A 12,694-nucleotide genomic window follows, 5' to 3' on the forward strand; every position below is an offset into this window, starting at 1 on the left:
ATTAACATTTACATTACTTCACATATGTACATGTTTTGTGATGAAAATACTTAAAATCTATTTGAGAGATTTCCAAGAACAGCCTTTGATACTAAGTATAGTGTGTGGTACAGTGGATGTCTTTAACTTATTCCTCATGTCTGAGATTATCATTAGTAAGCATTTCTTTAATCTAGTCCAATGCTCCAGCCTACCTTTTGTAACTGTTATTATACTGTTTTTACCAGTTCAACTTGACAGATGCTACATATAAGATCACATGACTTTGTCTGCCTAGCTTATTTTACTTATATAACTTGTTCCAGGCTTATTATCCTTATTGTCACACATGAATGGATTGCCTTCTTTGTTAAGGCTGAATTTTGCTATATTGTTAAACAAACCACATCTTCTTCTATTCCACCTAGAGGGACACTTAGTTGCATCCACTTTTCAGCTACTGTGAATGGAGACCCAAGGAATATGAGAGTGCAGAAATATCTGACATACTGATTTTATTTCCTTTGGATATATATCATATAGATATTACTAGAATTAAAGATCATATGATAATTATATCTTAAAAATTCCTTTTTCCTTTGTGAAAAATTTCCATATTATTTTATACAATATTTGTACTAATTTACATTCTCATGAACAGCATGCTGGCATTCCCTTTATATATGATACTTACATTCTTTCTTTTTTTTTAACTTTAAGGATTTCATACCTAACCACATTGCATTTCCATCATTTCTACCCTACCTTTGCCCCTCCCTCAACTCCCCTATCCTCTCAGCCCTCCCTGAAATCTGATCTCTTTGTTAGATATATATGTGTATGTGTGTATTTAATGAATATATCACCTACTGAATCCAATTAATACTGTACTATATGTTTACTGCTGATGTTTTAGGACTACAAAACAAAACAAAAAAAAACCCTCCAAAATTGGTTCTCCCTCCCTTCCTACAGCCTTTAATATAGAGGTGGGACCTTAGGAAGTTTTCTTCCAGTCCACATTGGTGTGTTGACTGGTGTGGTCCTTGCAGGTTTTGTACAGGCAACCTCAGTGTTGAGAGTTCATGGGTGCAGCACTGATGTGCAGAAGTCCCAGGCCTCTGTTTCTAAATCTTTCCACTCAAAATTCCATGATGTTCCCTGATCCATGCAGGTGTTGTGTTACAGGTTTCCCTTTGAGTCCAGGGATGCACAGTCGCTTATTCTCTGTATTTTGATCAGATTGTGGATCTAATAGTCCCTGATGCAAAAAGAAGCTTCTTTTATAAGATGTGAGAGCTGCAGTTATTATCTCAGAGCATAAGGATGAGTATGTAGAAGACAATTAGAAGCTATATTACTTTAACAATATGAGTCCCTTCCAGCTATAGATTCTTGGGTAAATTTACAGTGCCAGGCAGGAGCTACTGCCAATTGAATACTGCAGTTCTAACTAGACATTGCTTGATTGCCTTCAGGATACAAGTGCCACTATTGCATTGATGTCTTGCAAGCCCTGTTATTACTGTGGTTCCCAGGCTTCACAGTTGGGTAGCACTCTTGATAACTTTTCTTCTTAGGCATCTGGCATAGCACCTTCCAACACATGGCAACTAGTTCAGGAAATCGCTATGCAGCCAGGAACAATGGACTCCCTGATCACTCAAGAGAATTAGCCCTGCCTGACACTAAGGTTTTTGTTAAAGAGTCTGAGTCTCCTGGGGGGAGCATTACACTGCTCTGTGGGGTAACTGCATCAGAACATATTCTATCTATCTATCTATCTATCTATCTATCTATCTATCTATCTATCTATCTATCTATCTATCTATCTATCTATAATATGTGGAATATACATACATGCATATACATATATATTGGTGGTTTTAATATACTTGACCCAGAGAGTGGCACTATTAGGAGCTGTGTGGTAGTTGGAGGAAGTGTGTCACTGTAGGGGTAGGCTTTGAGACAGTTCTTTCCTGGAAGCCATCAGATCAACTCTCAGATCCTCCTTGCACCATTCCTGCCTGGATGCTGCCATGCTTCCCGCCTTGATGATAATGGACTGAACCTCTGAACCTGTAAGCCAGTCTCAATTAAATATTGTCTTATATAAGAGTTGCCATGATCATGGTGTCTTTTCATAGCAATGGGGACCCTAAGACAGACAGACAACATAAGCTTTTAGTTTTATAAATTCCCATTTATCAGTTGTTAGAACTAAATGGAGCCCTAATAAAAATGTCCTTTCCTACACCTGCACCTTGTAGTGTATAGCCTGTTTTCTACTAGCAATTTCAAACTTTCAAATTTCTCATTGAAGTCTTTGATCTATTTAGTTAATTTTGTGCATGATAATAGAAATGAATCTAGCATCTTTCTTCTATATATGTACATCCAGTTTCCTTGGCACTGTTTGTGGAAGATGCTGTCTTTCCTTCAATATGTATTTTGGCATCTTGGTCGAATATCAGGTGGCTCTCACTATGCACATTTGAGCCTGGGTCTTCCATTCCATTCCATTGATCTACATTTCTGTTTTTGTGCCAATACCATAGTTTACATTACTATCGGTATATAATATAACTTTAAATCTTGTATGGTAACCCCTCCATTATTTTTTAAATACAGGATTGCTGTCATCATCCCTGGCTGTTTGTACTTTCATATGAAATTCAGAGTTTTTTATGTCTGAATGCCATATAAAGTTTAATTGAGATTGCACTGAATCTGTAAACTGCAGGTGGGATGATCAGTCTCACAGAATTAATCCTATCAATCCATGAATATGGGAAGTTTTTCCATTTTCTAGTGATTTCCTCCCTTTATTTATTAAAAAATCTAAATTTTTCATTGTAGAGATCTTTCAGTTTCTTGGTTAGGTTTCTTCCTGTTCTTTCCCCTTTTTGTCAATGAGCAAGCTTCTGTGGTTGTCTTTCTCAGCACATTTGCTACTGGTATGTAGAAAGATGTTAATTTTTTTAAGTTAATTTTCTATCCTGCCACTTGCTGAAAGTGTTGATCATTTTTAATTTTCTGGTGCAATATTTAAGATCTCTTATGTATGATATCACACCATCTGCAAATAGGGATACTTTAACTTCTTATTTGTATCCCTTTAGTTTCCTTCTCGTCTTAATACTCTAGCTAGGGCTTCAAGTCCTACATTGAAAAGAAATGGCAGTAGAGCACATCACTCTCGTTTTCTATTTTACTGTGACTGCTTTCAAGTTTTTCCCATTTAGGATGTTGGCTGGTGGGTGTGTCACTATACAGCTGTACTTATGTTGGCTAGTGGGTGTGTCATTATACAGCTGTTCTTATGTTGGCTAGTGGGCGTGTCATTATACAGCTGTTCTTATGTTGGCTGTTGGGCGTGTCATTGTACAGCTGTTCTTATGTTGGCTGGTGGGAGTGTCATTGTACAGCTGTTCTTATGTTGGCTGGTGGGAGTGTCATTATATAGCTGTTCTTATGTTGGGGTATGCTTCTTCAAGTTCTATTCTCCTTAGGACTTTTATCATGAAGGGATGTTAGACTTTATCAACATCCCTTTCTATATCTATTGATATTTTCTTTTTAATAATAGCATTTATAACAGATATGAGGTGATGCCTCATGACTCTACTTTGGGTTTCCCTATTATTATTGCTGAAGTTTTTTTCATGTATTTATTGACCATCTATATATCTTCTTTTCTCTATTTAAGTTGGGTGTAGTGGCTCCTGCTTTTAGTCCCAGCACTCAAGAGACAGAGGGAAGATGAAATTCAGTGAGATAAAGGTCTAATAGCAAGTTCTAGGACACCCAGGCCTGCACTGTGAGATCCTGTCTTAAAGAAGAAGAAATGTCTGTTTCTTTGTTCATTGAAAAATCAAGTTGTCTTGCTACTGAATCGAGTTGTATGCCTGCCTTGATGTAGATTGAGTGTTTGCTCCCTCCTAAAGTTAATTAACACAGTAACCATTTTAAGATGTAATTAGGCTATAAAGGTTCTGCTCACAATGAGTATAATGATGCAATTATCTCAGGCTTGGGTTCCTTATAAAATAGTAATTTTTGCCTTTTTGTGTGTCTTTCTGACCCTCTCTTTGCCTAGTCACTCTCTTTGCCTAGAGAATGATGATGAAGAAACTCTTACCAGATACTTAATGTGCTGTCACTTGGATCTCAGACTTCCTAGTCTCTAGACTTATATGGGAAATGTTTGTATTGCTTATAAATTATCCAGTACCTGGCATTCTATTATAAAAGCATAAAATATTCTAAGAAAAACATGGTTTAGAACTATTTTCACTTCCTTCATGGGTGATCCTCATTCTTTTGACTGTTTTCTTTGGTTTGCAAAAGCTTTTTAGTTTGATGCAGTTTTTCTGATCCATTTCTACTTTTGTAGTACAATGTTTTGGGCAATATACAAAAACTCATCCATAGGTCAAAGTCACAGAGTTTTTCTGTATAGCAATGTTATTAGAGTTTTGTACAAAGTGAGAAATAAGGATCTAATTTAATTCTTCTTCTTGTGGATATAGTTTTCTCAGCATCACTTTTGGAAAAGACCATCTTCTCTTGTTTGTCTTCATGGACATGTTAATGAAAATCCATTGATCATAACTACATACCTACAGACATGCTGTTCTTTACGTATATATGCCTGTGTATATGCCAGCATCATATGGTTTTAATTCCTGCAAGTTTGTAGGATAGTTTGAAATGTGAAGTGTGATGCTTCTGAGATTGCTTTAGTTCTGTGGGGCTTTTTATTTCTACATGGAATTATTTTCCCCTAGTTTTGAAGAATGATATGTTTTGGTGGTGATTACATTACAGCTATGGTTTACTTCTAGTATTATGGACATTTTTACAATTCTAATTCTTCTAATCCATGACTGAGTTCTCATTCTAATTCTTTCTGGCTTTGTCAATTCCTTTTAGAAATGTTTTGTAATTTTAACTTTCACTTTTTTGTTAGAGTCATTCTACAATTTCTTTTGGGTAGATTTCTTTTTGAATGAGATTGTTTCCTTGTTAAAGTATAGAAGGTTTTCTTATTGTTGTTGGTGGTTTGAGACGTGGTCTTGCTATGTAATCCAGGTTTGTCTTAAATTCACTATCCTCAAGTACCCACTTTCTGGAATTAAAAATGTGTATCAGATCCTATGGATATTTACAAGTTGATTCTGTAGCATGCATCTTTTAAAATCCACTTCATAGTTCTAGCTTTGGATGGGATCCTTATGGATTTCTATTTGTAGGATCAAATTGTCACTCAACAGTAATGGTTACCTTCTTCCTTTCCAATTACAATGCCTTTAATTTCTTCTCTTTCCTACTGCAAAGGCTAGGGCTTCTAATACTATGTTGAACAGAAGCTGTAAAAGTGAAATTCTTTTCTTGTTCATGAGCTTAATGGAAAGCTTTTACCATCAAAAATGACCTTACTGTGGGCTTACCATGTATGATCTTTACTTGTTTTACATCTTAATAACTGAAATGGTGAGGAAACACTGAATTGAACTGCTGCAAACAATATGCCAATTACAAATAAACACAAAGCTGACTTACAAACAGTTTCCACCAGTGAGAAGTCTGTGAAGAAGTAGATGAGTCAGAATCATGACTTCCCTCAATATTTTACCATGTGTAAGCTCTGAATTTTCCTGAGCAAGTTAAGTTTCTTATTAGTTTTTTTGTCTCAGAAACGATTCATTGTTTTCTAATGATAATACAAAAAAATCTGTCTACATTATTAGGTAAAAAATCATAAATTTTGGTCTTAAGACTATTATGATATTGACAAATTTGGTAATTTTAGTATTTATTAAAAGAAGATCTAACAAAAATGTAAATGCAAAACAAATTATTTTAGTAATTCAAAGGGGGTGAGTTATGGCTTCAGGCCAGAAGATGCCAGGTGCTCTGGAAGCACGTGGGTGCTGAGAACTGAACCCGCAGCTGCTGTCTGTAAGAGCAACAAGTGTCCTTCATTATTGAGCCATCTCTCCAGCCTTGTGCCAGTACTTTATAGTGTTCTAATTATGTTTTTAAAGCTCAAAGCAGCTTATAGTTTTACATAAAGTGTTAAGAAAACAAAATTATAGGACATATTATATTTTGAATCCACTCTTGATGGTTTATCTTCATTTTCAGCTGAATGGATAATTTCCTGGGAGCCTGTTGAGGAACACTTCCTGGTGTCTCTGTGAGGAAACTCTAGAAAGGATTAGGGAAGATCTACCCTAAATGTGGGCATCACATTCCATAGCCTGGGGACCCAGACAGTATAACAGGGGAAATATAAAGCCTGCCAAGCCTTGGCCGTCTCCGTTTTCTGCTTCTTGGCCTTTGAACCATGGCCTATAAACTATGCTGTCTCATTGTGACTTCTGCAACATGATACTTTGAACCAACTAAAACTGTAAGCCCACACAGACCTTCCCTTCCCTAACTGTGTCTCTAAGATATTATGGTCACAGTGGTGAAAGGTGGCCATCATACCAGCTCCACATCACTACCTTAGAGCTTACCTGGGCAAAATGTAGCACCAGTTGTTTAAAATGGAATGTCTCCCAATGACAGCATTCTGGTTGGTGTGAAAATCCTCTATAATACGCTGAGAAATATCAAACTCCTGTAGCTTTTAATTGAAATAAGATTTCAATATGTAAGTCCTCAAAGAATTTGCCTCAGAAAAAGAAATATTAAAACAATACAAACTGACAGTGGTTTATAAATGTTTTAGATTTACTTTTTTTTCTGAAATATGTATATATCCACTTTCCATGTCATCAGTGTTCTAACATATCCTATCTCTCCCCAGCACAGTGTGCCAAATAAATTAGGTTATGCTTTCTGGTTCATCTTTCAAACCCTACCTTGTATCTTATGCTAGGTCCAATCAATTTTATTGTTAACTTATAAAAGTCAATTCCATCTAAAGGATTTGTATTTCTGTGAATATGTTTATGTATGTGGAGATGTGTGCCTGTGTGCAAGAAGGCCAGAGGATAACCTTGGGAATGTATTCCTTTTTTTTTTTTTTTTTTTTTTTTTTTTTTTTTTTTTTTTTTTTTGCCAGCCAGAAGGCCCAGGGATCTACTACTTGTCTCTGTTACTTCAGTGCTAGCATTACAGATATGCACCACGATGTCACCTTTTTTTTAGTGTGTATGTACGTAGAAGAGTTCATTGCCTAGGAAGCCAAGAAGAGCGTGCAGATGTCCTACAGCTGGGATTGTAGGTGATTGTGAACAACCTCATATGAGTCTTGAGAAACAAATTCAGTTTTCCAGAAAAGTACTACATTCTTTTAGCTCCTGAGCCGTTTCTTCAGCTTCAAGAGGTAAATATTTTGATGTGATATACTGTGCTTGAGAAGTCTGTTCCTAAGCTATGCTATGAAAAAAAAGAAAAGAAAGGAAGGACAGTAGGAAGAGAGGAATAATAAGTAAGGTTGGCCAGGGCAGGAGTGTCCCCATACACTGGAACCAGGTAGAATGACTGCCTTGAGAGAAAACAGAATCTGAAATGCAATTCTAAAGGCAGGCATTAAAGTAAAAGATTTAGAATGTGTGGGTTCTCACATATATCTACTTACATAGCTTGAGTACATACCAACACTATTCAGAGGTTCAAGCCACAACACTAGTCCTTATCAATGCAGATTACTCTGAACACTAAGAAGTTCTTCAACTATTAATATACATCAAGAGAATATTAACCCTTGTATTTATTCATTTCAGAAATATTTTAAAAGTGTCCCTATGCAACTAAAACCAAACCCATGAGAAGGTATTCATAAATAAATATTTCTTCTACCCCATAACAATAATCTAAAGAATTTGGGTTTAGTTTTCTAAGCAATGTTGAGATTTTACAGATGTTTGGGTGGGGGGTTGATTTAGAACTAGGAATCTAGTGACACTGTGAAGAAGCAAAACTGAAAACGAGGCCAATGAGGAGAATAGTTAAAAGGCTGAGGCAAAAGAATAGGTCCAAATCAGAATACTAGACGTGGAGACAGGGTCATTGCAGAAAGCAAGGCAGGTAACAGACTAGACAGTGGAAGTGAAAAGAAGTACCAATGTAACAACAAAGTCTATATGGAGGAAACTCACTGTCTTTACTTATGGTCCTTCAATGGCAAAACAGTAAATACAAAGGAAGAAGGGGTCTGCTGGGGTTAGTGACACACACCCACTTTTAGTATCATCAAGTCTGGGTGTGTGACGGTTTAAATGAGAATGCCCCATAAGCTCAGATGTTTGAATGCTTGGTTACCAGCTATGATGCTACTTGGGTAGGTTTAGGGGGTGTGGCTTTACTGGAGGAACTATGTCACTGAGGGTCATCTTTGAGGTTTCAAGGCGTCCTACCATTTCCAGTTTGCTTTCTGCTGTAATTGTGGTTCAATATGTGAACTCTTAAGTTTTCTACCTACTACCTGCTATTTCTACAGCAGAAAGCAGATGAAGTCTTGAGTGAATGTATGTTGTTGGCTGGGGCACTGTCATGTCAAGGCCTCTAAGGTCTCAGACACAGGGAATAGCCAACCCTTGCTGGCTGAGGCTCAGAGGCATAGCAAAGCCTTCATCTGGTCCAAGTACAAGTATTTACTAACAATTGACCAGTATATGTAGAAACTATCAAACACAGCTTTCTCCTCCAGGATGAAGGTATCCTGAAACTGCTCTTCAGAGACGTCCTACTGAGATTAGCTAAAACTGCCTCCCTGTACAGCTGCATGCCAGAAACCCACTGCCTTCACACAGATGTACAGAATAAATGCTCCTTGGTTCCAGGCTCCTGCTACAGTTGGTGCCCTCCATGAGACTGAGTACGGCCCACCCGATTCCACCTAGCTTTTCTGTGCTTGAGTCTGTGTTTGTTCTTTCTTCTTTCTCTCATCACCTCAGTTAGGTCAATTTCTGAAGCTGTGCAGTGTACTGTACTTTGCTCTACGATCATGGACTCTAACCTTTTGGAACCATAAGTCCAAATACACTCTTGTGTAAGATGCCTTGGTCAAGGTATTGTATCACAGCAATGGAAAAGTAAGTGATACATGGTGTCATCAATAGTCACTAGAAAGGGTCGAAAAGGACACAGTCACAACTACGCAAGAACATGTAAGAGGTAGTCAATTAATTGATTAGGCTGAAAATGAAACCTAGAAAACAGTGATATTCCCATGGCAAAAGATATAGAAAAGCCACGGATCAATAGGATTGGACTTTGGAGAAAGCAGTCTCAGAAATCAAGGAAAGAGAGATGAGGCTTTAAGAACTAAATGGTACAAAATAGTGTACATATTTCAATGACATTGAAGACAAATTTTCTCAGACATCTCTTTCATCTGAGTCTTAAAGTAACACAGCTCTTATCTATTGTTTTTATTCAATATATATTGCAGATATTAGGTATCTGTGGCAGTTTGAATAAGAATGGCTCCCATAGGTTCATATACTTGAAAGCTTAGTCGCCAGGGAGTGAAACTCTTTGATAGTATTAGAAGGATTAGTAGACGTGGCCTTGTTAAAGGAACTGTCACTGTGAGTAGGCCCTAAGGTTTCAAAAGCCCACCCCAGGTGGAGTCTTTCTGCCTGTCTCTGAGTCTCTGAGTTTCTCTCTCTGCTTGTTATCAGGATGTAGCTCTCAGCTACATTCTTAGCACTGCATCTGCTTGCTACCATACTCCCTGCTGCTGCCATGCTTCCTGCTAATGGACTAAGCCTCTGAAACTGTAAGCAAGCTCCCAGTGAAACGCTTTCTTTTATAAGAGTTGCCATGGTAATGGTGTCTCACCACAGCAACAGAACAGTGGCTAAGACAGTATCTAGTTCTACTAAAGGGCACCCAAATGTGACCAAAGAAACTATGGTACTGAACAGTGCTGAAAGAAAAACCCTGAATCTTGACACTCTCACTATCTTTGTGACCTACAACAATTAGTTAACCCATGTTTCAATTTGCTTAGTTATAACAATTTTGATCTTGTTATGTATCTATGCCATATGAAGCATTTGATGTACTTTATCTCATTAACCTGCTCAAATCTGTACAAGCTATACACCATTATCTCCAATTTACAAAAAAGTCTGAGATTAAGGGATATTAAGTAGAATGCTGAAAGTGGCACTGCTATTAATTGAATATTTGAGAATATTAATGTGATTTAAAGCCAACTCTAAATGTTTTAGGTGTGCAAATATTAATGAGTATTTCATAAATGTTCTCATCTTTATGCTGACCTTTCTTCTGACCTTAATAAAATCTTTGGGAGGGAATACTTTGTACATGTACTTAATGATACTCAGTAAGGAACTGACTGTAGAATAAACACAAATTTGTTTCCAGATGCTTAATTAAAACTTTAAGGCAACAGTTGATATTACACAATGCCTTTCTGAAACATGCCCCTTGTGTAGTTACAGATTAAATTATAATCTGAGTATATCAATTTGTGGCAGTTTATACATATAAATTTCTATCTAGACACTCATCTGAGTTTTAGGAAAATAGTATAGTTTAACACAGTCTAAAAATGGAGAAATTACTGTTATTTGGGGAAATGTGTGGATTTTTTTTGTTGTTGTTTTTTTTTTTGTTTTTTGTTTTTTTCGAGACAGGGTTTCTCTGTGTAGTCCTGGCTGTCCTGGAACTCACTCTGTAGATCAGGCTGGCCTTGAACTCAGAAATCCACCTGCCTCTGCTTCCCAAGTGCTGGGGATCTTTTTAAATTATAAAAATATGGGCCGAAATACCACTTTTTATAATGAATCATGATAAACTATCTTTAAAGGATCTCTAAATAAGATCAAAGATCAGTGTTTAGAAAAATTACTGGAATTTCTACTTAGAAGCCCAGGTTTTAAATACTGAAATTATCTATAATTTAAATTAGAAGGTGTTTTTTCAGGCTATTCACGCTTTTGCAGTAGTGACTGACAGGTGTTATGTAACTTCTGAGAAAGAAAGGTGAGAAAGGCACAGACCCTTTCCTAAAACTTCCCAGCATGATAGATACATGTGTATAAACAGCAGTGTGAACCCTGAGGGCTGTGACGTCTTCACAGGTGGTGATGATGAGTTATATCATGAAGATGAGCTGGAGAACACACTGAGAGTTCAAAGAACAGTTTGAGCCAAACCTTGAAAGAATGGAGGACTGTCCTGTCTTGGAGAAACAATTAACAGCGGCTATTGGGAAGAAGTGATGCTAGATGAGACTACATACAAGGCAAACTTGGATTAATCTGATGAGGACCTCATCTATCATAGGAAGCTGTTGAGATTTCATTAGATAGTCACTAGAGAACACAGCACATTTTTAACACTGGGAAGAGACGTATACAAGACAGGCTGGAATGGGGAGTGGCACCTGGCAACAACATCTGTCACCCCATAATCACCAGGATTGACTAGGCAGGTGTCTCCTTCCTCCCTCACCATTTAATGTGTGTCCTACCTAAAGTTTCACGCTGGGCTGAGCAGCCTTTGCTGATAGAGAGACGCTTTCTCTGGCCTAGAGGATGAGTAGCTGTGCTCCCCTGATAGAACTTCCAAAGAAGTGTTTTTTAACTCAGCACTATTAGCACTTTGCGTCAAATACTTCTTCGCTGGGGTAGAGGTGGGTTTATATAGTACATTCAGACGCACTCCTCAAGGGGTAGAGGTGGGTTTATACATTCAGACGCACTCCTCAAGGGGTAGAGGTGGGTTTATACATTCAGACGCACTCCTCGCGGGGTAGAGGTGGGTTTATACATTCAGACGCACTCCTCGCTTCTGCCTGCTAGATGCCAGTACCAATCACTCCCTCCTTCTCTACACCTTGGCAACCAAAACCAGCTTCTAGGCATTGTCAAATGGATCATGGAAAGCAAAAACATTGTTTCCTCCTCTGTCACCGAGGAACCAGTGGCACCCAGTAAAGGAAACATGTACAGAGTGACTACTAATGCATAGGCTCTATGTGAGAGGCTCTGGGAATTAGTAATATAGAAGACAAAGATAGAAAGCATTCATATAAAAAAGAGATGCAAAAATGCTACTAGAATGTCAAGGGCAGAAGATAAGTGTATTTACCATGACATGAAAACATTTTTAATATTTGGAAATGAAAAAGCAGCAAAAATTGATGCTGAGGCAAAATAAAGTAGTGACATTTTTGACAGGAATAATATGATAAAACCTTCGTTAATTGAGCAAAATGATATTGGAGGAAAATAGAACAACATAGATGTCAAATATTTAGCACCATGCATTTTGTTTATTAATAATTTAAAAATCTGGGTATGGTGTCTCTTAACTATAATCCTAGTACTCAGGAGGCTGAGGTAGGAGGATACTTACAAGTTTAAGGCCAGCTTGAGCTATAAAGTGAGACTGTTTCACACTACCAAAACCAAACAAACAAATAGGAAAAACAAACAACCACTAAGCCCTTTTAAACGTTAGCACAAGATGACAAGCTTCACTAAGACACTTGATGTAAGTGTCTACTTGTACTTTGTTCATGGTTGCCCTATGAGTCTCTCTTGTCTACCCTGTACTCCTGCTGGTTCTCTCCTCTTGCTTCTCTCTTCAAACAGTCCCCCTCTGTGTCCACATGCATGTGTCTGTGTGTATGCATGTAGTCCCCTTCTGTGTCCACATGCGTGTGTCTGTGTGTATGCATGTAGTCCCCCTCTGTGTCCACATGCATGTGTCT

The 12,694-nt window shown here is 37.6% G+C and overlaps 1 protein-coding gene across 4 annotated transcripts in view; it reads right to left on the reverse strand.

The window, feature by feature from the left end:
• CUNH18orf63 (chromosome unknown C18orf63 homolog) overlaps positions 1-12,694 on the reverse strand; it is a 41,021-nt gene that overhangs the window by 16,561 nt on the left and 11,766 nt on the right. For all 4 annotated transcript variants that reach the window (XM_031366191.1, XM_031366190.1, XM_031366188.1 and 1 more), the window contains one exon: positions 6,510-6,619. In XM_031366191.1, coding sequence (XP_031222051.1) covers positions 6,510-6,619 — 110 coding nt within the window. The remainder of the gene's footprint in view (positions 1-6,509; positions 6,620-12,694) is intronic.

The sequence above is a fragment of the Mastomys coucha genome, unplaced genomic scaffold, assembly GCF_008632895.1.
Source record: "Mastomys coucha isolate ucsf_1 unplaced genomic scaffold, UCSF_Mcou_1 pScaffold13, whole genome shotgun sequence".
In the NCBI taxonomy this organism is placed as follows: domain Eukaryota; kingdom Metazoa; phylum Chordata; class Mammalia; order Rodentia; family Muridae; genus Mastomys; species Mastomys coucha.